This window comes from Lathyrus oleraceus, chromosome 3 (assembly GCF_024323335.1).
Source record: "Lathyrus oleraceus cultivar Zhongwan6 chromosome 3, CAAS_Psat_ZW6_1.0, whole genome shotgun sequence".
Classification (NCBI taxonomy): domain Eukaryota; kingdom Viridiplantae; phylum Streptophyta; class Magnoliopsida; order Fabales; family Fabaceae; genus Lathyrus; species Lathyrus oleraceus.
In genome coordinates, this window is record NC_066581.1 from 11,597,482 (window position 1) to 11,619,898 (window position 22,417).

Consider the following 22,417-nt stretch of genomic DNA (forward strand, 5'->3'; position numbering starts at 1 on the left):
AAATAAATCTCAAATAAATAATTAAATAGAACAAAACCGCAAAAATAAAACTTTATTTTAAAATGGCTGTCATCTTAACAAATAATGGCTGTCATTTTAAAATGAGTATCATTCTCACTTTTTAATATAAAAATATTACTATTATTTCAATTGTGTTATTTAGTTATTATTTAAATTAATTTAATAAAAATATAATAGTTGTTGACAGCATCATTATGTGTACAAAAATATTACTGTAGCAAATAACCGTCATTTAAAAAATCTAGAAGCTTTCCAAAAATTATTTCAGAAAATAATAACCAATTGCCGCTTCCGCCAAAAGAACCCCCCGGCTACTTTATTGAATTTTGCAAATTTCAGCGTCTCACTCTTTTCTGCTTCATCCTATCTTATTTTCTTTTCTCTCATTTCAACACATTTTTCGATTTGGGAATTTTAGCATAAAATCACTTCACCTAGGGTTTCGTCTTCCTCACTATCACAAGATGACTATCAAGCGTGATTTGAAATCTGAAGTTCAGAATCTGAAGCGAACTAACCTAGAAGAACAAGACAAGGACTCTGCATCTCCATCGCTTCACAAGAAGCCCAAACTGAATAACTGCTTAAATTCAATCGGTGACAGCCAAGACTTGAACGGAGGTTCTGTCTCTGAATCCACCGAAGGATTCAATTGCAATGGCGGCGGTGGTGGTGAGGTTCATTCCAATCTCAATCCCAATTCCAATTCGGCGTCTATGGAGTTGAACGGTGTTACTGGAGAAGCACCTCCGATGTTGCGATCATCGAGAGGTCGTGTTCAAAAGCTTCCATCTAAGTTCAATGATTCGGTACTGTTTGATTCGAGGAAGAATAATAAAGTAGGAATCAAAACATCTGGATTAGGGATTGAAGTTGGTAACAGTTCGCGAGGCATTGGAATGGGATTTGGGAAAAAAGGGAAGGGAATCAAATGTGATTCAAAAACAGAGAGTGATAGTGGATTTGATGAAATTGGCTGTGACAAGAATGCTGAATCGTTTAAGAGCATTAAAACGACTGTTACTGGGAGTCGTTTGTTTTTATTTAAAGCAGAGAGTGAAAATGGTTTTGATGAAAAGGGTAAAAAGGAGGAAGAGGTTTTTGAGCTGGAGGAATTTGGTTTGGGTGATATGGTTTGGGCAAAATATGGCAAGAGTAGTAATCTGGTATGGCCTGCTGTGGTAATTGATCCCATCTCACAAGCTCCTGAGTCTGTTCTCAGACGCTGTGTTCCTGGTGCAATTTGTATTATGTTTTTTGGTTATTCCAACGGAAAGCAAAGGGTAAGTTTTTTTTTTCCTTTTTCAAACAACTTAATATAAAGGATGAGTTATTTTGATTGTGGTTTTATGTTGAAATCTAATGAATTGATGATGGTCACTTGGCAGGACTATGCGTGGGTGAAGCAAGGGATGGTATTCCCCTTCTTGGAATTCATGGATAGGTGTGCATGCATGTGTGAATGATTTTTGGTTGTTGTTCTCCTTGCAAGAATATTGGGCTTGTGGCTTGTACTTGCTCGTATTAAAAGTTAACTTGTTTAGATTTCAGGGGCAGACCCGAATGCATAAGAGCCAACGCAGCGACTTTCAGAAGGCAATGGAAGAAGCGATGTTGGCTAACAATGACATTCTGGATCCTCATTCCAGAGCTCAGCAAAATGTGGAGGGCGAGGGCTCCTTTGCTGGTCAGGAATATCATTGCCAAGACCAGGTGATTTTAATTTTTTCCACTGTGTTGCGAATTATCTTTACAAAGATGCTGAGAATTTATAAGTTCGGTTTATCAGAATATAGATTGATGTAGAGACAGAGGCTACACACTGTTCAAACATTTATCCTAGTAGAATGGAGTAAGGGCTATATACGCTCAAGCATCTTATTTGGTTACTGCATGCTTCTGGGTCTTAATGTCATATAAATCATGTTTGAACACAACTCATGGATTGAAATGTAGAACAAAAATTAATTGCCTATGACCATTGAATGAAACATCAAGAGTTTAAATTAATTGCCTATACCAGAATGATTTGTGTGTATTTTTGGCCCGCTTTTGATACTTGTTTAGTGCAAGTGCTTTTAATTTTAAGTCTTTCATCTTTTTCAATATTGTATGAGAGATGACACTAATTTCTAATGAAATTCTTTTTTAAATCTTATAGATTCTGGTTAGTTCCATAATTTTATCCAATGAATAAATTATGCAGGATATAATATTTTGTTATGGCTGTGGTTTGACGTTGCCATGCAAACCCATGAAGAAGGTTAAGGATTCAAGCTGTGCTCCTCAGCATTATTGTAAACCTTGTGCAAAGGTTCGCTGAATGATTCATTTAAGATGTCTTACTTTCTTGACTAAATATATCTATTGTTGACATTTAATTCTCAACAACACTTATGATTCTGTTCTCTCAGTTACTTAAATCAAAACAATACTGTGGCATTTGCAAAAGGATTTGGCACCATTTAGATGCTGGCGACTGGGTGAGATTCTACTCTTCTGCTTGATTTAACTTAAGTTTGTTTCACATATAATCAAAATTTTGAGATCTTATGTGGCTGAACAATTTTGAGTTAGGTATGCTGTGACGGTTGTAATGTTTGGGTGCATGCTGAGTGTGCCAAAATTTCAAGCAAACTTTTCAAGGTATTTTATCATGTTAACATGATCCTACATCTCTCTTTTCACTATTCTTGTGCTTGTTTGATGCCCCTGGTCCAAAATAGTACTGACGGGCTACCTGATGCAGGAACTGGGAAATATAGATTACCATTGCCCAGACTGCAAGGGAAAGACGGAATGTAAATTACCAGCAGCACAAACAAGCGAATCAAAAATAAAGTACGTAGTAGTTATCTATTACTTCCTTTTCACATACTTGTAGAGGCATTCAGCATCTGACTTAATTCTTTGAATCTGATGTTCTTTTTTTAGGGACAGATCAGTAGAGAAAAACCAAAAACCCGTGTTACCTGAAACGCTAGCGGTGGTGTGCAATCACATGAAAGGAATTTACTTTCCAAGGCTTCATCAGTAAGCGTTCAAAATTTTTTTACATTATAGGGTTTGACAGCCGAATTACAATATTTTGACTCCCCCTCCATATCTTTGACTCTTTCTTACCCCACCCCCCTTTTTTCCCTTCCTTTTTATCTCTCTTTGTTACAACTATCACACTTTATTGACTAAATCTTTTTCCAAACCAATAAAAGAAATTAGCTGATTAACTATTACATCATTCAAAAAGAATTTCATGTACCTTCTTTATTAATTTGTACTAGAGTTATGTGCGGGTGTGGCTCATGTGGGTCAAAGAAGCAGGCATTGCCTGAATGGGAACGACATGTGGGTTGCAGAGCCAAAAAATGGAGACTCAGTGTGAAAGTGGAAGGCACAATGCAACCGCTAATAAAATGGGTATGTGTCATATCTTGCTAGATTAGATGCGTGACAAATCTTTCTGGTGGATTGTGTTTCTGCCGGTTTTGTATTAACTGTCAGGTAGAATGGTTAATATTGCTTTTATTCCGTCCGCATCACTTTTTCCCCTAAACTTCTCCAAATTTGAAGTATAAAGATATAGTCCTGCAATGTCAAATGTGTGTGGATCATGTCTTCGTATTTCCATATTACTTTTGTTCTTCTTTCTCTTTTTTTAAATAACTATACAAATTTATTCAGATCACGGAACACAATTCCCAAGCTGGAATTCCCTCGCAATTAGATCAGAAACAGGTGCTTTCCTTTTTGCAAGGTAAGCATGTGTTTCATATGGACTTTTACATTGCCAAAGCTTTCTTTTCTTTAATGTGATAAGGTCTTATGGTACATTGCACTCTCATGTTTTCTCTTGAATACATTTTTGAAATGGAGAAACTTCACTTACTTTACTTTATTGTCTCAGAGAAGTATGAGCCAGTTTATGCAAAATGGACAACAGAGAGATGTGCGATATGCAGATTGATTGAAGACGAAGACGTTAACAAAATTATCATCTGTAACAGGTGCTTTAATCATCATTCATGATTTCACCCCTAGTTGTAGAGTTATTATAGATATGTTAAAACTCTGTTTTTGATTTGCAAAACTTTAAAAAATCAAAAGTCATTTACTTCATGTGCACTTGTTCATTGTGCAGGTGCCAAATTGTAGTCCACCAAGAGTGCTATGGGGCAAGGCAGGTCCAAGATTTTAATTCCTGGGTTTGCAGAGTCTGTGAAACTCCTGATGTAGAAAGAGAGTGTTGCCTCTGTCCAGTTAAAGGCATGTCATCTACATTTAATATTTCTTTGGTCTGATTGTTTTTGCAGTATTGTTACATCATACCAGATTCTTCAGGAAGGTAGTAACCTCTGGATCCAGCCCAATAATTCTTCAGTAAGAAATGGGGTCAATTTTTCATTCATATACCGATTGCATTGACTTTATCATGTACTAACCAACAGTGTTATCATATAGCGGCACCATGGCCGCTATGACGGATATACATGGCGGTTTTTGGGCTCGCCGGATGGTAAATATCGACCGATATTGCAGGTTTTTCTGTCATGATCCGCTATAATGGTGCCGCAAAGCGGTTGGTGTAACACCCGAGGCTGGAGATGGCAGAGAGTGGTTATATGTAACATCCGAGGGTGAGAGAGTGGTTGCCGGTGCACGAGACATGACAATACTCATTGTCATACCTCGTGCACCGACAACCACTCCGTCACCCTCGGGTGTTACGTATAACCACTCTATGTCCTCTCTAGCCTTGGATTTTACATGTCCACCAGCTTCGGTGACCTAACAAATAAGAACTCCATAGTTAAGTGTGCTTGACTTGTTGTAGTATTTGGATGAGTGACCTTCTGTGAAGTTTCTCGGAAAGCGTATGAGTGAGGAAAAAGCATGCTGAAAAGATCCGTGTTGATTTGTGGGGTTAGTCGGTAATCCTGAAAGCAGTCTGAGACGTTACAGTTGGTATGGTGGGATTTTGACTCTCCGCCATTCGCCATCGACAACATTGCTAACCAATGTATGCATGCAATCCATTCAGGCCATTTTTAGGTGGTTATGGAGAATTGACTTATATGCCTCATGCAAATATGTTTCTGGGGTATCTTGAAGTACTTATTTGTTCTTATTTTATTATATAAGAACTTATAGTAGTGCTTCGATGAACTTATAAATAATTCACAGTGTGCTTAAAAGTTGTGTTTGGCTCATGCTGAAGTCGTAGCATTGTTCCCTTAACATTTAAATGGCCTTTTCCCCCTTTTAGTTTTTCTGTAGCAGTTATATTTGTCATCCATTGTCAATTTGCTTTTATAATATGGGGGAAATTCTTTGCAGGTGGTGCATTAAAGCCAACTGATGTTGAGTTGCTGTGGGTTCATGTAACATGCGCTTGGTTTCAGCCTGAAGTTTCTTTCGAAGACGAAAAGGCAATGGAACCTGCTTCTGGAATCCTTAAGATTCCTCCTAATTCCTTTTTGAAGGTAAGTCATAGGGCTAAAGTTTTCTTTAAAGTTGTTGTCAGGTGATTTTAGCTTGCAATATTCTTTCTAGCAGCAGCTATGAACTAATTTGCATGCTTGTTTTGATGACCACCCAAGATGAATTCTCTTGGGGGATAAAACATGGCAATTTTTTGTAATTCCATTCCCGGAAGTTATTTTATCACCCAAAATTACTTAAACAAAAGGCTTCCCACTCAAGTAATTAGAGTCCTTTTCTACATGTGTTACACTTTTACTCTCACATTCATTATTTCTCTGTTTCTTGTCTATGTTGGTGCCAGACTTGCGTGATTTGTAAACAAAGCCATGGTTCCTGTATACGTTGTTGTAAGTGTGATACATATTTTCATGCGATGTGTGCATCAAGAATGGGATATAGCATGACAGTAAGTATGACGATCCATTTACATAAATTTAAACTGGTCCTTGATCTGAAGCTGCTACTTTTTCCTAATTTGCTCTTTTCTTTTGAGGGAAGCAGTCATTTTATGTCCATAAATTAGTAAACATGTAGATAGCTATTACAACCACTGCTGGGAAAATATGTTGATAATGTTTAAATGTACAGGTGCGTACTACAATGAAGAAGGGAACTCAAGTAATAAAGAACTCAATATTTTGTGCAGTTCACAGGTTTGAGACCTGGTCTTCAAATTATGCTAACCTTATTTTCCATGTTTTCTTTTGGAAAACGGTTTTTATATTTTAATTTCATTTTAGGGTTCCAAATCCAGATTCAGGAGTGTTTGTGTATCCACCCCCAAGGGCAATCTTTCCAAGAACTTCGCTTCAAAATCACAGGGGACGCAATAGAGGGTCAAACCTTATTTCATCAAATAGTATAGAACTCCTTGAACCTCTGGCTTCTGAAAGTTATGAGGTTGAGTTACGCTCTGCGGCCAGGTGTCGTGTTTACAGAAAGTCTCCCAATAAGGTACAAATTTAACACATACTATTATGGCCATAATTTTATATTAAGTTATCAACTTCTCTAGGCTTCTGCTTTGAAATCATGCATAGGCACTTGGGGTTTTCTACTGCATCAAAACCTATGTAATAGATTATTTTCTAATCTCTTAAATTTGGTCTTGTTCAATTACAATTTCTCCTATATGCCAGAAGGATGGTGCACCAATAATTCACTTGCTTGGGGGGCCAAACATTCATTCTTTAAGTGCAATAACTCAATTGAACCGCAGCACGGTAATCTTGTTTTGGTGCTCTGAACTATGAATGTACCACTTCAACTTTTTTGTTTTTTGATCGAAAACTCTTAGTTCTAATCTTGTACTGTGATAGGATGCTGCCGGAGTATTTTCTTCATTTAAGGAACGCCTTCACCACCTGCAGGTCAGTTAATATCTCAAATTTCCAAAGTTAAATTTCATTTCCATTTTTTATTTTGAAATAAAATAATGTCTCTTTATTTCTTTTTTGATTCATTTAACATTTTATGTTTTTGGGTTTTAGAAAACGGAAAACTATAGAGTTTGCCTTGGGAAATCAGCTATCCAAGGGTGGGGCCTCTTTGCTCGTAGAGATTTGCAAGAAGGGGAGATGGTAACACATTTCATATTAACTTAAGATGGTCACTGAAGTGTAAAATAAATACTGCTATAGTTTTTTCTCTGATGAACTACATGTTCATTCTTCATGTGCCTCTCTGCAGGTTGTTGAGTATCGTGGTGAGCAAATAAGGGGTAGTCTTGAGGATTCGAGGGAAGCCAGACACCTGTTAGAAGGCAAAGATTGTTATGTGAGTCTCGTTAAATTGTTTGAGATATCAATCTGTACTTGTCACTTATCGTGTGATACTTCATATTTTGTTTGTATAGTAGAAAATGGAACTTCATTAGACGCTAAATCAAACCATGTGTGCATAATGTTGAAAATATAATAATTCAAATGATTTGTAAAATTTAATGATTTGAAAAAATATTCTAAGAGTTCATAGCATTATAGATAGATCATTTTTTGTTTCAATTCTAAATGGGTCTTCAATTTTATAAGGGCAGAAATATAATCAATTTGATTGCATTTTTAATTTGTTCGAAATATAAGAGTTGGCTCCTTATATTCCTTTCTCCGTCCAAGATAGGGAAAACTAGATTTCCTAGCTAGGGAAATTGGGAATTGCGATTGGAACCTCCTTGGTAGGATTGGACCAATTGCGCTGTGTGGAGGATTGGGGCTTCCTGAAAATATAAAATCATTGGATTGGGAAAAGGGTTAGGGAATAATCTGTTAGATCTGCTTACCGTTTGATCTATGAGGAAAAGAATAGGAATCTTCCTCAAGCGTCCGCTGCAACAAGTCATGGACTAATGAAATATTTGGGAGAGTTCAAGTTTCTAACTGTGTTCAAAATTTCTGTGAGGAAAAGAATATGAATCTTCGTCAAGCTTCCTCTGCAACAAGTCATGGACTAATGAAGAATATTTGGAAGAGTTCAAGTTTCTAACTGTGTTCAAAATTTCCTCAGGAGATAGTTATGGTATTGTGATTTGTTAGTATTCTTTGAGATTATGACATAATTACATTTCTATTTAGTTTATATCTCTCATGTATATAAATAGGTGTCAAACATTTTCTATCAATAAGAAAGTATTCAAATTCAAATTGATATCAGTTGGTATGAGAGCCTAATTCAATATTCGTTGTGACATCTACTATTACATTTCCGCTATTGGACCATCAAATATTTATATTCACTCTTTAGATGTTCGTCATGAGATGATATGTTAACCCATGAGATGATATATTAAGAGTCTTACGTCATACAATATAAAAATGAACATATATTTATAAGTAGGATTATTCCTCATTTTGCAAGTCAGTTTTGAACTCAAGATCCAATAATTGAAGGCACCCCCACCTTACAACCTTACAAGTCTGTTGTCGTCAAAGAGTTTTCTTTTTTGCTTACACTTGATTTATTTATTTTTCATTGTTTGATGATTGTTCCACAAGTTTCATCTCCGTTCATCTCGTGTTTGATGATTGTTCCACAAGTTTCATCTCGTGTCATTCCGGTCATTATACTATTGTTCCACAAGTTTCATCTCGTGTCATTCCGGTCATTACGTGGATGATTGATTTTAGATTTTGGTTCTTCAAATTGAGTAGTTGGCACACCCTCTCTTATTTCTATCTAACTTGTCACCATCTAAATCACCTCACATCATTACATTTGCAAATGGTTGTAAGACCCAAGTCATATCTATTTGCCAAGCTTCATTTTTGTTGTCTTATTTCTATCTAACTTGTCACCATCTAAAACACCTCACAATATTACATTTGCAAATGGTTGTAAGGCACAACTCATGTCTATTTGTCAACCTTCACCTTTGTTGTCTTTATCTTAGATTTCAATTGTCTTTTTAATTTGATTTCAATTAATACTCACTTTCTCAATTGTTCAAATTTAGGGTGATGATATTCTCACCATCTATCATTTGATAAACCACATGCCATCCTTAGTACGAGTAGAGAAATTCCACTCATTCTTGTTTCTTAAGGATTCCTCGTATGTTATCCCAATCCGCATGTTCGGTTATACGTGTTTGGTTTACTATCTTTTCTCTTGACTATTCTAGAACTCAAAAGGGGCAATAATTGTTATTCTCCACCTACACATTGTTTTATGTTTTCGAGATGTCACTCTATTTTAGGATACATTATCCTTTGTTTCACCTAATACATCTAGTTCTTCACTACTTCTCAGATGATATGTATTCCTTTATTTGAGTCATATATCTATACTTACAATTCTCCATTGTCATATAGTAAACTTGGATCATACTGTTGTAGTATTAATTATGAGTGTCGACACGAAGCTCCAAAAACAACACACGTTGAATCTAGTGATTCAACTTCCCAGGCTGATGCTTCTGATTCTAGTGATTCAACCCTAAAAACCGTTGCTTCTAATTTTAATGATTCTACTCCAAAGACTACTTCTACTTATTCTTGTGATTAAGTTATTGTTCTAATTTCTTCTCTTGATGCGGTGCATCTTGTTCTGGTCTTTTGTTGATTTACCTATTGCTCTTTGTAAAGGCAACAAATTTACTTATAATCCTTATGATATTTACAACTTTATGGGTTACCATCGATTGTCTTCTTCAAACTTAGTTGTTGTTTCTACTCTTTCATCGGTCTTAGTTCTTAGGATAATTCATGAAACATTATCTCATTAAGAATGGAAACAAGCCACGATTAATGAGATGATGACTTTAGAATGGACATGTTGATTGATTAAAGGCTCAATTAGTTACAAAAGGCTATACTTCAAATCTATACTCAGGTCTATGATCATGATTACAATGATACCTTTTCACCCATTGTAAAAATGACATTTATTCGTCTCTTCATATCTATGGCTCCCATAAAATGTTGACCTTTATTTCAACTGGATATCAAGAATGTTTTTTTTATGATGACTTGGAAGAAGATATTTATATGAAGCAATCTCCTGTATTTGTTACTCATGGGTCGTAGGTTGGTATGCATATTACAAAAGTCCTAATATGACATGAAAGAATCACCTCGTGCATGGGTTGGTTGATTCTGCAAAGTTCTACAAAAGTTTGGGATAATTAGTTGTGAATTAGATCATCCAGTCTTTCTTAAGTGCTCACCATCAAATAAATATATCTATAACGTGGTTTATATTGATGACATTATGATTATAGACAATGATCATGAAAATATCAAAGCATTGAAATAACAATTCTTTCAAAGCTTTCAGATGAAGGACTTGGGTCTTTTGTGTTACTTTCTTGGAATTAAGGTTGTTCAATCAAAGTCGGGTTTTACTATTTTTTAGAGAAAATATGCCTTTGATATTTTAGAAGAGACGAGTCTTATAGATTGTAAATGAGGGGGAGCCCTATTATGATCCAGGTAGATGGCAGAGACTAGTGGAAAAATCAATATATCTCACCCTAACAAGACCAAACATATCTTAGTGGAAAAATAAATTTATCTCACCCTAACAAGACCAAACATATCTTTCTAGTTAGTGTCATAAGTCAATTCATTAAGCCTCCATGTGACTGTCGTTTGAATTCTTAAGTACATCAAAAGAGCACTTGGAATTTGTTTTCATTGACGATCATTGGAATGCTGTTTGAATTCTGGTTATTTTATTTGAGTGGAAATTCGATTACTTGAAAGAGTAAATTGTTGTTGCCCGATCGAGTACAAACGCTGAGTATCGAAATATGGCTCATGCTACATGTGCTCTCGTATGGTTGAAACATTTACTACGAGAGCTACGTTTTGATGAGGATGGTCATATAGAACTTGTATGTGATAACAACCAATTAGCATGACATCTTTCCTCCAATTTTTTTCTTTTATGAAACAAAACATAGAAGTCGAATGTTGATTCCTTAGAGAAAATATTTCCTCTAGAGTCATTGCGTTGTACCTCCAAAATGCTATAACGGCATTAAAAAAAGCAGTATGACTCCTATTTTATATCTCATGTATTTCAATAAGAAAATATTAACCTTGGTTAAACTAGAATTGCTGAGGAAAGCCAAGACTGCCTTTTTTTGCATTGTCATGTAATTAAGATGGTGTAGTTCTGTTCTCAATTGGGTTTCCATGTTCTTCATCGTATGAACCTCAACTCTTGGCTGCTTCAGTGGCTAATCTGATAAGATCAGTTAGCAAATCAAATGTTCAGCATATGCCTTTTGGAAGTTATGAAACCCAGGAATCATACTGTTTTCAACAGGTCCGTTTTTAACCCCATAGAGATTCCCTGGAGCAAAGCTATTGTGCCCAATCTCAAGGTAATTAAGTCCCTCCAAGCTGTGGATCAGCAAAGATAGATGTAGAAGCAAGCTGTTTTGAAAACACTTGTTCGGGTTGGGGAGTTCTGAATTGTAATTTTGAAGATCAAGTCAGTTTTGTTCCCACAAAGTTTGAGAAAACAGAGCTGTCCCCTGTTCTAGCTGAGGCATTGGGTACAAGGTGGTGGCCCGGAACCTCAACAAAGTAATTATTGAATCTGATGCTTATTAATTGCACAAATAGATCCTTACAACTTGCAGCTATATTGATCTAATTGTCCTTGTCTGTGAGAATCTCGTCTCAGTTGGAAAGTGAATCCGTGCTAAGTATTAGAAGGTGAAAGCATGCTGCTGCTGCCTATAAGCTTGTTGGTCAAGCTAGAGATCTGGGGTCTGAACATGGGTGGGAAGCATCCCTTACCATGTTTATCAAACTGTTTGTATGGATTCCATGTTTTCTGTTAATTGATATCGTTTTGCTTTTATAAAAGAATGATTTCTATATGAATCCAAGTCCTAAGTTTCAAAAGTGATGTTTGTTTTCCAATTCAAAATAAACCAGGTAGTATATATTTTATAGGGTCATGCAAAACTCTATCATGTTTCATTTGGATTCATTATACTTTTGATCTTAATACCAAATGAAATATATTATGCAGCTGTTCACGATAAGTAAAAAAGAAGTGGTAATAGATGCAACAAATAAGGGAAACATTGCACGTCTTATAAACCATTCTGTAAGTTGTTTCTACTTAATCCTATCTTGGTTTTTTAGTACTTCATTTCCTCTACAATGCTGATAAAGGACAGAAAAAATAATGGCACAAATGTTAGTTTTACATTACAAATGTTTTATGTTTCTGATGACAATAATGAATCAATGTGATTGTTGCAGTGCATGCCAAACTGCTTTGCAAGGATTATGAGTTTGAGTGATCAGGATCAGGAGAGCGTGATTGTTCTTATTGCCAAAACCAATGTTTCAGCTGGTGAAGAACTAACGTACGGTTTGAAGTATATATATTTTTCATGTGTTATGCATGCAAACAACCTTGCATATTGGGCTCTGTCATGCAACTGCAGGCATTCTTTCTGGATCAGAAATGAAGTCTTTTTTTTTTCTGACTTTATCTTTTCCATTTCAATGTTGCCACAGATATGACTACGCGCATGACAAAGATGTGGAAGAAATCAAGATTCCCTGTCGCTGCAGAACCCCCAAATGCAGAAAATTTATAAACTAGGTTGGTTACTGGTTTCACGTTGTTTCTGCCAGTGGATAAATATCCAAACCTTCCTGGAAATATTTGTCCATTGAGATTGTAGTTTTTTAATTTGTACATCACTATTTATTACTGGATATTCTACCCGGCTGGGTTTGATTAAAATATTTATTTAAAATATTTCAATTTTGTGATAATAGTTTGATTTTAAGAGAAAATTGAACCGAACCAAACCAAATTAAATCACAAATTCAATTTGAGAAAACCGAACCGAACTGCAATCATTTCACCTCAACCAAACCAAACTGAGTTAGTGGTTCGGTGCACTATATTTTATTTCTGTTGTGAGTTGCAGAAGATGGATATATCACCCCAACCAAACCAAACTGATTCAGTGGTTTGGTGCACTATACTTTATTTCTGTGTGAGTTGCAGAAGATGGATAAATTCCCTGTTAGTAATAGGTCACTGAACCAGAGACATAGAAAGTTTGGTCAGTGAGATGCAGTGTTCACACTTTGGTTCACAATTAATATAACTACTAGTTTGGTTATTTTAAAAGTGGTTTGGTTTGGTTCAGTTCATGGTTGGGTTTGGTTCTAATCAGTTATTTGGACAACCCTAAGTATGACTATTTCAAATTAATTTCTACGCTAAAAGATTTCTATAATTTCTATTAGTTAACACTGTAATTGTTATTCTAGATATATCAACTATGGTGTAGAATTTTGATTAAAGAATTAGTTTAATTACAATTTTATTATTTTTTATTCTCCTATTTTTTTAAAACAATTATCGCACCAACCTTCCGCCTACTATTTTTCTTTCTTTTGGATAAAATACTATTTTCCCTATTTCTTAACTATCAAATTTAAAAAGAGTCTAATAATTACAAATATATCAACATAAGGAAAACAGAGATTTAAATATTACCTTATAATAGTATTCCAAAGCATATTGACACAATAAAAATATTTAGAACACTTACACATAGAATAGACAAAATGAAATAAAATTTATAAAAAATACACTAAGTCAAAGGGAAAAGAATGAATAGAAAATATAGTGAAAGAAATACATACCTCGTTGAAAAACCTAAAGATTTGTTTTGATATCTACACATTAGTTTCTACAGCTCAGCATATTTCAGAAGATGTAATCCATAATTTTTAAACTATTAAGTTGAGAAAAACGTGTCCAAAAAATTAGTATTGACATAATGAAAATATTTAATACAATAACACAAAAATTGCATAGATCAAATAAAATAAAATTATAAAAAAAGAAGAAAAAAGACATTTAGATATACCGTAGAATTCCAAAGCAACCCTTGGAAGATGACAAATAGTTATTACTTTCAAACATCTTTTCAAATAGCCGTTCAAAAAAATCTTTTCAAATAAATTACAATTATATCGACATCATAACTTAGAAAAATTAGTGAGAAAGGAATGAGTAGAAAAAAAGAGATTGATGGAAAAAATACACATCTCATTAAAGAACATATACGTTGCTTTTGATTAGTAATGCAATAATCTTCACATTGGTATCTATGGCTCAATCTATTTCAGAAGATGTAATTCGATGAGTGAAAAATACAGATCCTAAAGATAATGAAAGTTAAAAAATTAATGAAAGAATAAGTTGTAGAAGTTCATGAAAAAGTTATTTGAAAATTAAACCAAAAAAGATTTAAGATTTAATAGAAGAAAATAGGAAAAATTCCCTTGACTACAAAATTTTGAGGGTCTGCAAACCTCCTAAATGCCCACAGGCCACAAGCCTCTTAAGTTTCCTAAAAGGCTTGTTGCCGAGTCAAATTTCCTAGAAGGCACTTCGCGTTGGAAATTTCACTACGTAGAGAGCAACTTAGCATAGTACCTGAAACCTTTATGTCGCCAATAGTATACACCCTTTAAAAGATGTGATTTGGGCTATCTCTGCTCCTTCATCCAGACAACTGTTATTTCAAGTAGATTATAGAAAAATATAAATTTTGAGTGAAACCAGTATCAAATGATAAACATAATAGTATAAATTATAATGCTTTAGTGTAAATATTTTGCAGATGGGTTTCCCCGTATACTTTCTTCCAGCCAGTTGGTTGGATCTGATTAGTGAGATTAGGCCATCCAACTCAAACAACTTCTGCCATGCTCTATTTGGATTCCAATCCCTGGAATAACAAGATTCCATTCATAAATTCATAACCAACAAGGACAACATTCAATTGTATTTGCACAAACTGAATGAATATGAAATTCTAACCTGGAACGTTTTCTCTTGTTCGTTGATTCATCGTGCGAAAAATCTTCCTTAGTCAGATCCTCAAATGGCCTGTTCCAATAATAAGTATTGAGATGCTGAAATTTATTATGTACACAAGTACTTTGGGATGTGCTGACATATTTGTCTGGTGTGTCTATTCACTGTGGTTGTTACAATGTGTTTAGGGCTTTAGGCTATATAATCTTTGTTATTTAGCAGAACACCGAACTATTCTATTTTTGAATTTATTGTATCAATTATCATTTATCAAAAATTAAAGTTAGGGCTGAATGGAAAATTTTACATTTTTAACTTTCTCTTGTGCCACGACAGCGATCCAACCAAAGTTAAATACCAGAAGAGCATAAAGATAACATCAGCAGCTAACAAAGAACTGATTACTACTAAGAAACTCTACCAAATTTATTTCTTATTTTTTGAATTAGTTAATTCATCCCTGAAATTGTAAAATGTCACTCAAGATAGTCTCTAGGTTAACTTTTTCCGTTAGAGGCTACGACTTGGCGCTATGACTTGGCGCGTTAAGTGGACATGTCACATTAATTGATCTAAATAATGTCACATTAATTTATCTCAAATAAATGCCACTTCACTAGGGATAAAGTTGTCTATTGTCCATGAATTTTACTTATACACACATCAACTTGGAGACAAATTTATTAGTAATTGCAATTGTGCAAGGACTAATTACCGGCAAATTAGTCTTTTAAAATTGGATAGATGAAATAGAACGGAGTAGAGCGGAATGGAACATGATGGAATGGAGTGGAGCGGAATGGAACATAGATTCCATTCTATTATTTGTCTATTTTTTATAATTTGACTGAACGGAGAAAATTGAAGGACTAAATGGAATAGGATGGAATAGATTCCATCATGTTCCACTTCGCTCTATACATTTTTTGCAAATCCATACAATGAAATCACATTATTTACCACTCCATTGCATTTCATTCCATACCACCAATTTAAACATTCCCTAAATTTTCATAGAATAGATTTGGGATCAACTTGGAGAGCCAACATACCCAACTAACTTGTTACATCATAGTCTCTAACAATAAAAGATGATATAGGGATTATTTTAAACTGACTTTGTACAATTTCATTGATGTATTTGCCAATTCTCAAAAACTCAAGACTATTTTGACAGATGATTACAACTTCAACTTACAACTTCACCGATCAATTTGCATGTTCACTCACAATAATATAACAATGAACAAGATAACAGCTAGTACTCAAAACACACAAAAATCATCAATCAACCGGAATCACCAATTTAGCCCTAAAATTGGGCTTGCATGAAACTAACAAAATTTCGGAAATGTCCCTAAAATTAAGAATATCAAATCACATTAGTCCTGGTAGATCAAAGAAGAACCAATATTAAATAATTGAGATCCCTAAAATTCAATTTCATTACAAAATTATTAGTGATTCATTATTAAATCCTAACTTTCTCATAATAGTTCAGAATTAAGATTAAGATATACAATAATTAACCAAAATTGAGTTAATTACAATCAAGGAGAGAATGAGAAATGATCTTACAAGTGAAATTAGAAATCGTAACAACAGCATCATCATCACCTGAAACAGTTTGAAAACTTAGGTTAAAATCTCATAAACTTCACAGCCTCTAAACAATACACAAAATTGAGAGAAAACGAAAAAAATATAGGATTGTACCAAGGAAAGTTATCGATTGAGATTATCGATGCAGAGAGAAGTGAGGAAGGCTTCGCCTCCATTGTATCGGATCGGAATGGTGGTTATGTGAAAAGGAGAGGAACACGGCAAATGACTTTTAACAGTTTATATACTCTCACTGTGCCCGGTCTCACCGGTTCCGCAAAATGCACTACTTTTACTTCAGGTCCAAATTTATTTTTCTCATCAAGATTAAAAGTTATTTTTATTTTCTCTAATATTGATTTTGAATTTTTTTTATTTTAAGAATTTTGGGTTTTGTTCTTTGGTCTTTTGAATGATCAAATGGATTACTTTGAGTTTGAGTTTTGTTATTTTTATTTCGCTCGAACTCAAAAGAATAATGATCTGCAACGATGTTCTGCACGTATTTCATCAAGATGATATTCAAACTCACATTCTTTTAGATTTAAATAGATGATCTATCAATTGGATTTATGATAAACGTTGTTGGATAACACTTTTGCCATGTTAATTTCTAAAATATGATTCTGACATATGACAAACTTGTGCATCAAAGACGGTGTAAAAATGAGGGAGTCATTGAAGACCCGACATAAGGTTTATCAGTAAAATGGTGATTTGTATTTTGTTAGATTAAATATGAAAGACTCAACACTTTATGCTTTAGACGTGATAGACTTAGACACTCAAAAAAGTTTTATCCTATGTTGTTTGAAACTGATAATAACGGTGCGTGAGGCTTTAGAACTCCAATCTTCAGTTGAAGGTATGCGCGAGCTACAAGCAAGAAACGCATGAAACAAATGGCGGGGAAACTAACTCAGATAAGGGTGGGACCTACACAGGATCTATGAGACAACTATAACGACCTACTCCACAATGGAGTAAGAAGTTGTAAAGCATTAATGCATATTCCCCTATTTATTTCAACGACGATTTGGAAAATATTGGGACTAAGTCCACATTTACGAGAAACTTAAATGAAAATAGCACAATAGGAAATAATGATCATGAATTGGTTGTTGTAAACAATTACAAAATTTCAACTGGTGGCACGATAACTCCAGTCATAATTGAATTCCTCGCCATGAGAGTAGTCGTGCATTTTCGAGTAATAACTAATGCATGATGGAGAATTTATTACATGACAAAAAAAGGAAGAAAAGAAGAGGGTCGCATAATAAGATTAGTCCATGGTTACATAAGGGATCTCGAGTTCAACATTTGTCGTAACAACTCAATCAAATCGATTTTTTTCTTTTAAAAACTTGATATCTGATCCAAGGAACGACTAACTCTGGGGATTAATCTCATTGTTCATTAGCAAAAAGAGATTCAAACTTGAGATCTTGATAAAAACACACTCTTAGATTTTAGGTCTTCGCCACCAAGTCAACTCGTGAGGGTTTAATCAAACTAACATTTTACTTGGAAAGTTCATGTGCATAGGGCTACTAGGACTAGCGTTGACAACGAGACTTGGGCAGATTCCATCTCCTCATTCCCTCCACTTACACCACCTCCCAAAACCTTGCATTTATTTCCCATTAAAGTTTGAATTTGTGTCCCATATCACCACTCATCTTTAACCTAAATTTTGAATATCAAAGAAAATATGCCTCTCCATTTAGTTAAAAAGAGAATTTTTCGTCAAAGTCGAGATAAATTTAGGCTATCATGCCTAATATGAAGTAGTAATAAATTTATTAATATGATGTTGTTTTTATAGGTTTATTCTTAAAAAAATATAGTTTATTTATGATTGCATCATAATATTTATGTAAATTATAGAAAAAGAGGTAAAATAGTTAAGGTTGTGTTGATAAATATATAACTAACATTTTACAATTATTTTTTTGAAAGGGATGGTATAACTTCTCAAGATTTTCTTATATTTAAAGATTTACTAGTAGACAATACATATTATAACACTAATATTTCAACTTTAAATTTTAACATCGTATAAATATATATTTTGTTTTAGTGTTTTCGGATTCCGAGAAAAAAGAAAGAATTAATAAAAAAATTATATAAAGTATCTGCATAATACAATTTAAAACCTCGTTCACTTGTATCTTCCTTTTACTTATTTTCTCCCTTCTTTCTTTTCAGAGGAGTCATTTGAGCTAATTTTTTTATTTGAAACCACCTAAATACATCACTTTTTTCTTTTTTTTTATAAACAAGTGGTTTATATCTTTATATAGTTTCATCTCCGTGTGTTATTTTGGTCGTCGTCTGGTGACACTTAGTCATCATGCAATTTTATCATCAGTTTCATATGTTTTTAATACTAATAGTGAAGAATTGCATGGATTTATAGCAAAATTTGGTACTATGTGAGATTAATATCAAAGTTATTAAAAGAAGAGAAAGATAAGAAATTTGGAAGGCTGAAAAATTGAGTTAGCCACCATAAACATTGTCGTGCAACTTTGTAATCGTCGCACGATTCTGATACACTTTTGCAAATTGTTGTGCAATTTATAGCACGATTTATCTACTATAAAAGGCAAATTTTCAATAATTTTTCAGGTGATCAGATTTTAGAGACTTGGACGACTACAAGAATTTGAGGAGCAATAATTTAAGATTTTTCACCATTGAAGATTGCATCAGTATAAGTGTGAATGCCCCTATAGATAAGGTGCAAGAACTCTCTCAAAATAAGAAATGTGGCATGCCACCCTTGCGAAAGACTCCCTAGCCTCCCATTTGTCGTGATGTGCGTCAATTTCTTGATTATGTTGCTCATTTCCTGGATGAATCGCCCGATTCGTGAGAACGGGTGGAATGACGTGCTTCAGTCCACAACGGTACAAAGATGGAGTGAAAAAAGGGGGGAGATCATGTTCTTATGAATAATAGGGAATTGTCTACCCACTTCTCACATTCTTAAGAGTGGTTATTATTCTCTCACACTCTAAGGTTCAAACCCATGGATTTCTTATTGTACATCCCAAAATCCCCTAAGGCCGAACTTTTGAGAACCGGGTACGAAAAGACTAAAGGACCGAGTATCCATAACCTTACACAAGTCGGAACCAGGTTAGGGTTCACTAAGACACAATGTAAGCACGCCGGAATCGATCTAGTGCTATCATTGAATAATAAAGTTGGATCTGACGTCAGTGCTAGGAACCCATATAAACAGTCACAGGAATAGTTAAAAAATGCCTTCATGATTATATGGGAGTTACAAAAATTGATGGAGATGACGTTATTTGATAATTATAGAGGGAGACAAACATTATCCAGAGTCGCCTTAATGAGGGATATGAAGAAGCATACCTTTCGGGATCATTTATGAGTAAAGTAGTATAAAAGGAAAATTTCTTCAGGAGGAAGAGAACAACAACTAATACTGAAGGAGAATTGCGACCCAAAGCGCAGCGGAAATTAAAATTTTCTCCTTTAGAGATCCTTACGAATGGTCATGATCAGTGATAGAATATTTACCTCTTGTGACGGTTGAAACCTTTGGTGCAGATCTCTTGTGACGATCAAAACCTTTGATGCAAATCCACGAAGCGATCACGAACGTTGAACGATGACAACGTCTCTACTCGGTCCACACGAACGGGTTCCTTCAATCTCAGTGCTAGCTGGTACGAATGAAGGCTTTGAGTGAGAGAGAGAGAGAGATAGAAAACGAAAATAATGCAACCGCAAATTTTTGCTTCTGCACAAGGGTTCTATTTATAGAACCACTTGTGTGGGCTTCAAGCTAAAAGCCCACTTAAGTGTATTTTGGCCCATATCTTATAATATGCCCAAAATCACTTAAGCTCATGATACCTTACCATATTTCGTATTCTACTCAAGTACATCGTACCTTACGATGCTCTATAACTCACTTAAGGGCACCGTACCTTACGGTATTCCTTAGTTACTCTATCTCTCATCAATCCGTCCTTTGTGTGTGACCCTGTAGGTTTTTGTGACGTTGGCAATTATATTAAATCACGCATTTAACATAATAAACAGTGAGCGGTATCTAGCAACACATCACTGCTACCCAAGACACAAAAATGTCAAGTGATCTGACACAACCTTCTGTGATAATAATTATGTGTATAATTACCCTTTTGCCCTTATGTCTATATTGAACACAAGGCATAGACCGTGTCATCCTTGTCTAGTTCAATATTGGGCCCATAGACATTTATCCTGTTATGCAGGATGGGCAAATTCCATCTAGGTCACTCATGTCCCTCAGCATGCTTTGTGGAGTACCCATCAACTGTCTTTATGGTTATCCAGTTACGGACAACGTTGGATCAGCAATAAAGCACTCGACTCTACATCTAGGGTCCATAGTGGTTTCAGGTCGAAGAGTGGAATACACTATTATCACCATGAGAATAACTTATGACACCTTGCATAACTTTCTATATAGTATTCTCATAGCGGGTCAATCCGGTATAAATATTACTCCTAATATTCATACCTATGTTTAAGACTTGATAACTCTTTATCCATGATCCATGAGATGTGATCATCAGTCTACAAACATAATAGTCTTAATGCTTTAATGTTATCCCACTTCACACTAAAGCTCGACTACGGATACTTTAGGAATAGTGTCCTTATGTTTAATGTGTTCTCATGATTAAGTCACACTTAATACATTAAACGGACTATCTATTCCAGGGACTTTATTAATCAATCATAATAAAGAAAAAGCCTTTTATTAATTCGATACAAGTACCAAAAGTATTGGCCTCTAGGGCTTACACCAACAATCTCCCACTAGCACTAGAGCCAATCAGGCATACCCCGTATGCCCATTGAACTAGTATGGCCATCATGCTTCTGCTGCGCAAGAGGCTTTGTCAGTGGGTCAGCTATATTGTCAAGTGTAGGTACTTTACATATTTTCACATCTCCTTTATCTATTATCTCTCGAATGAGATGATAACGCCTGAGTATGTGTTTGGATCGTCGGTGAGATCTAGGCTCCTTAGCTTGTGCGATAGCACCATTGTTATCATAATAGAGACCAATGGGATCCACAATGCTAGGGACTATGCCAAGTTCACTAATGAACTTTTTGATCCAAACAACTCCCTTTTCTGCATTTGAGGTAGCAATATACTCGGCCTCGGTTGTAGAATCAGCAACTGTATCTTGCTTTGAACTTTTCAAGCTCACAGCGCCACCATTTCAGCAAAACACATAACCATTGGAATCATTCATATTAAAGCGTCTCAGCACCTTGTCTATGTACTCTGACTTAGGTCAAGCATTTTATGATCTATCTCTATAGATTCTGATTCCTAATATATATATAGGTTGCTTCACCTAGGTCCTTCATAGAAAAGCATTTCCCCACCCAAGACTTTGCTTGTTGTAGGGTAGGGATATCGTTTCCAATAAGTAATATGTCATCTACATATAATACCAGGAATACGATCATGCTCCCACTAACCTTCTTGTAGACACAAGGCTCATCTTCGTTCTTGATGAATCCATACAGTTTTACTGTTTCATCAAGGCGAAGATTCCATGAGTAGGTCACAGGCTCATCTTGATCCATGAGTAATACGTCACCTTGATCAGATATCCATATATCTCAGGTAGGTGACGTATCCTGCCTGACCTACGTTGGTCTTGTTCTACTTGAACAGGTTGCTCTTACACAACCACTTGTGTTTCCTGCTCTAATTCCTCCATAGGTGTATCGATAATTTGTGATTCTTGAATTTCTTCAAGTTCTACTTTCCTCCCACTGATTCCTTTGGAATTAAAATCCCTCTCTAGGAAAACTCAGGTTCGAGCGACAAACATTTTGCCCTCAGAAGAATTGTAGAAATAATATCCTCTTGTTTCTTTAGGATACCCCACAAATAAGCATTTGTCAAATTTGGGCTCAAGCTTAGTTGAAACTTGTCATTTCACA

The 22,417-nt window shown here is 35.0% G+C and overlaps 1 protein-coding gene and 1 long non-coding RNA gene across 8 annotated transcripts in view; one reads left to right on the forward strand and one right to left on the reverse strand.

The window, feature by feature from the left end:
* The first annotated feature begins 309 nt into the window (after nucleotides 1-309).
* The window catches only part of LOC127132118 (histone-lysine N-methyltransferase ATX3), a 51,863-nt gene continuing 29,755 nt past the window's right edge, over nucleotides 310-22,417 (forward strand). The window contains exons 1-23 of one of the 7 annotated variants that reach the window (XM_051060989.1): nucleotides 311-1,304; nucleotides 1,410-1,465; nucleotides 1,566-1,734; nucleotides 2,228-2,335; nucleotides 2,436-2,504; nucleotides 2,599-2,667; nucleotides 2,771-2,862; nucleotides 2,956-3,054; nucleotides 3,303-3,438; nucleotides 3,703-3,775; nucleotides 3,926-4,025; nucleotides 4,160-4,284; nucleotides 5,356-5,501; nucleotides 5,804-5,908; nucleotides 6,091-6,155; nucleotides 6,243-6,456; nucleotides 6,642-6,725; nucleotides 6,822-6,872; nucleotides 6,993-7,082; nucleotides 7,192-7,278; nucleotides 11,986-12,063; nucleotides 12,222-12,328; nucleotides 12,483-12,570. In XM_051060989.1, the coding sequence (XP_050916946.1) occupies nucleotides 486-1,304; nucleotides 1,410-1,465; nucleotides 1,566-1,734; nucleotides 2,228-2,335; nucleotides 2,436-2,504; nucleotides 2,599-2,667; nucleotides 2,771-2,862; nucleotides 2,956-3,054; nucleotides 3,303-3,438; nucleotides 3,703-3,775; nucleotides 3,926-4,025; nucleotides 4,160-4,284; nucleotides 5,356-5,501; nucleotides 5,804-5,908; nucleotides 6,091-6,155; nucleotides 6,243-6,456; nucleotides 6,642-6,725; nucleotides 6,822-6,872; nucleotides 6,993-7,082; nucleotides 7,192-7,278; nucleotides 11,986-12,063; nucleotides 12,222-12,328; nucleotides 12,483-12,570 (3,030 nt within the window). In that variant the 5' untranslated portion in view covers nucleotides 311-485. Of the gene's footprint in view, nucleotides 1,305-1,409; nucleotides 1,466-1,565; nucleotides 1,735-2,227; nucleotides 2,336-2,435; nucleotides 2,505-2,598; nucleotides 2,668-2,770; nucleotides 2,863-2,955; nucleotides 3,055-3,302; nucleotides 3,439-3,702; nucleotides 3,776-3,925; nucleotides 4,026-4,159; nucleotides 4,285-5,355; nucleotides 5,502-5,803; nucleotides 5,909-6,090; nucleotides 6,156-6,242; nucleotides 6,457-6,641; nucleotides 6,726-6,821; nucleotides 6,873-6,992; nucleotides 7,083-7,191; nucleotides 7,279-7,616; nucleotides 8,146-11,985; nucleotides 12,064-12,221; nucleotides 12,730-22,417 lie in introns of those variants that run through there. The other 6 variants (XM_051060988.1, XM_051060987.1, XM_051060986.1 and 3 more) reach the window with 6 other exon arrangements.
* On the reverse strand, nucleotides 14,020-16,714 carry LOC127132121 (uncharacterized). Its single transcript, XR_007806613.1, has 5 exons — nucleotides 16,531-16,714; nucleotides 16,393-16,431; nucleotides 14,818-14,886; nucleotides 14,636-14,725; nucleotides 14,020-14,509 (listed from the first exon to the last, which is right to left on the reverse strand). It is a non-coding gene; the product is annotated as an uncharacterized LOC127132121 (long non-coding RNA).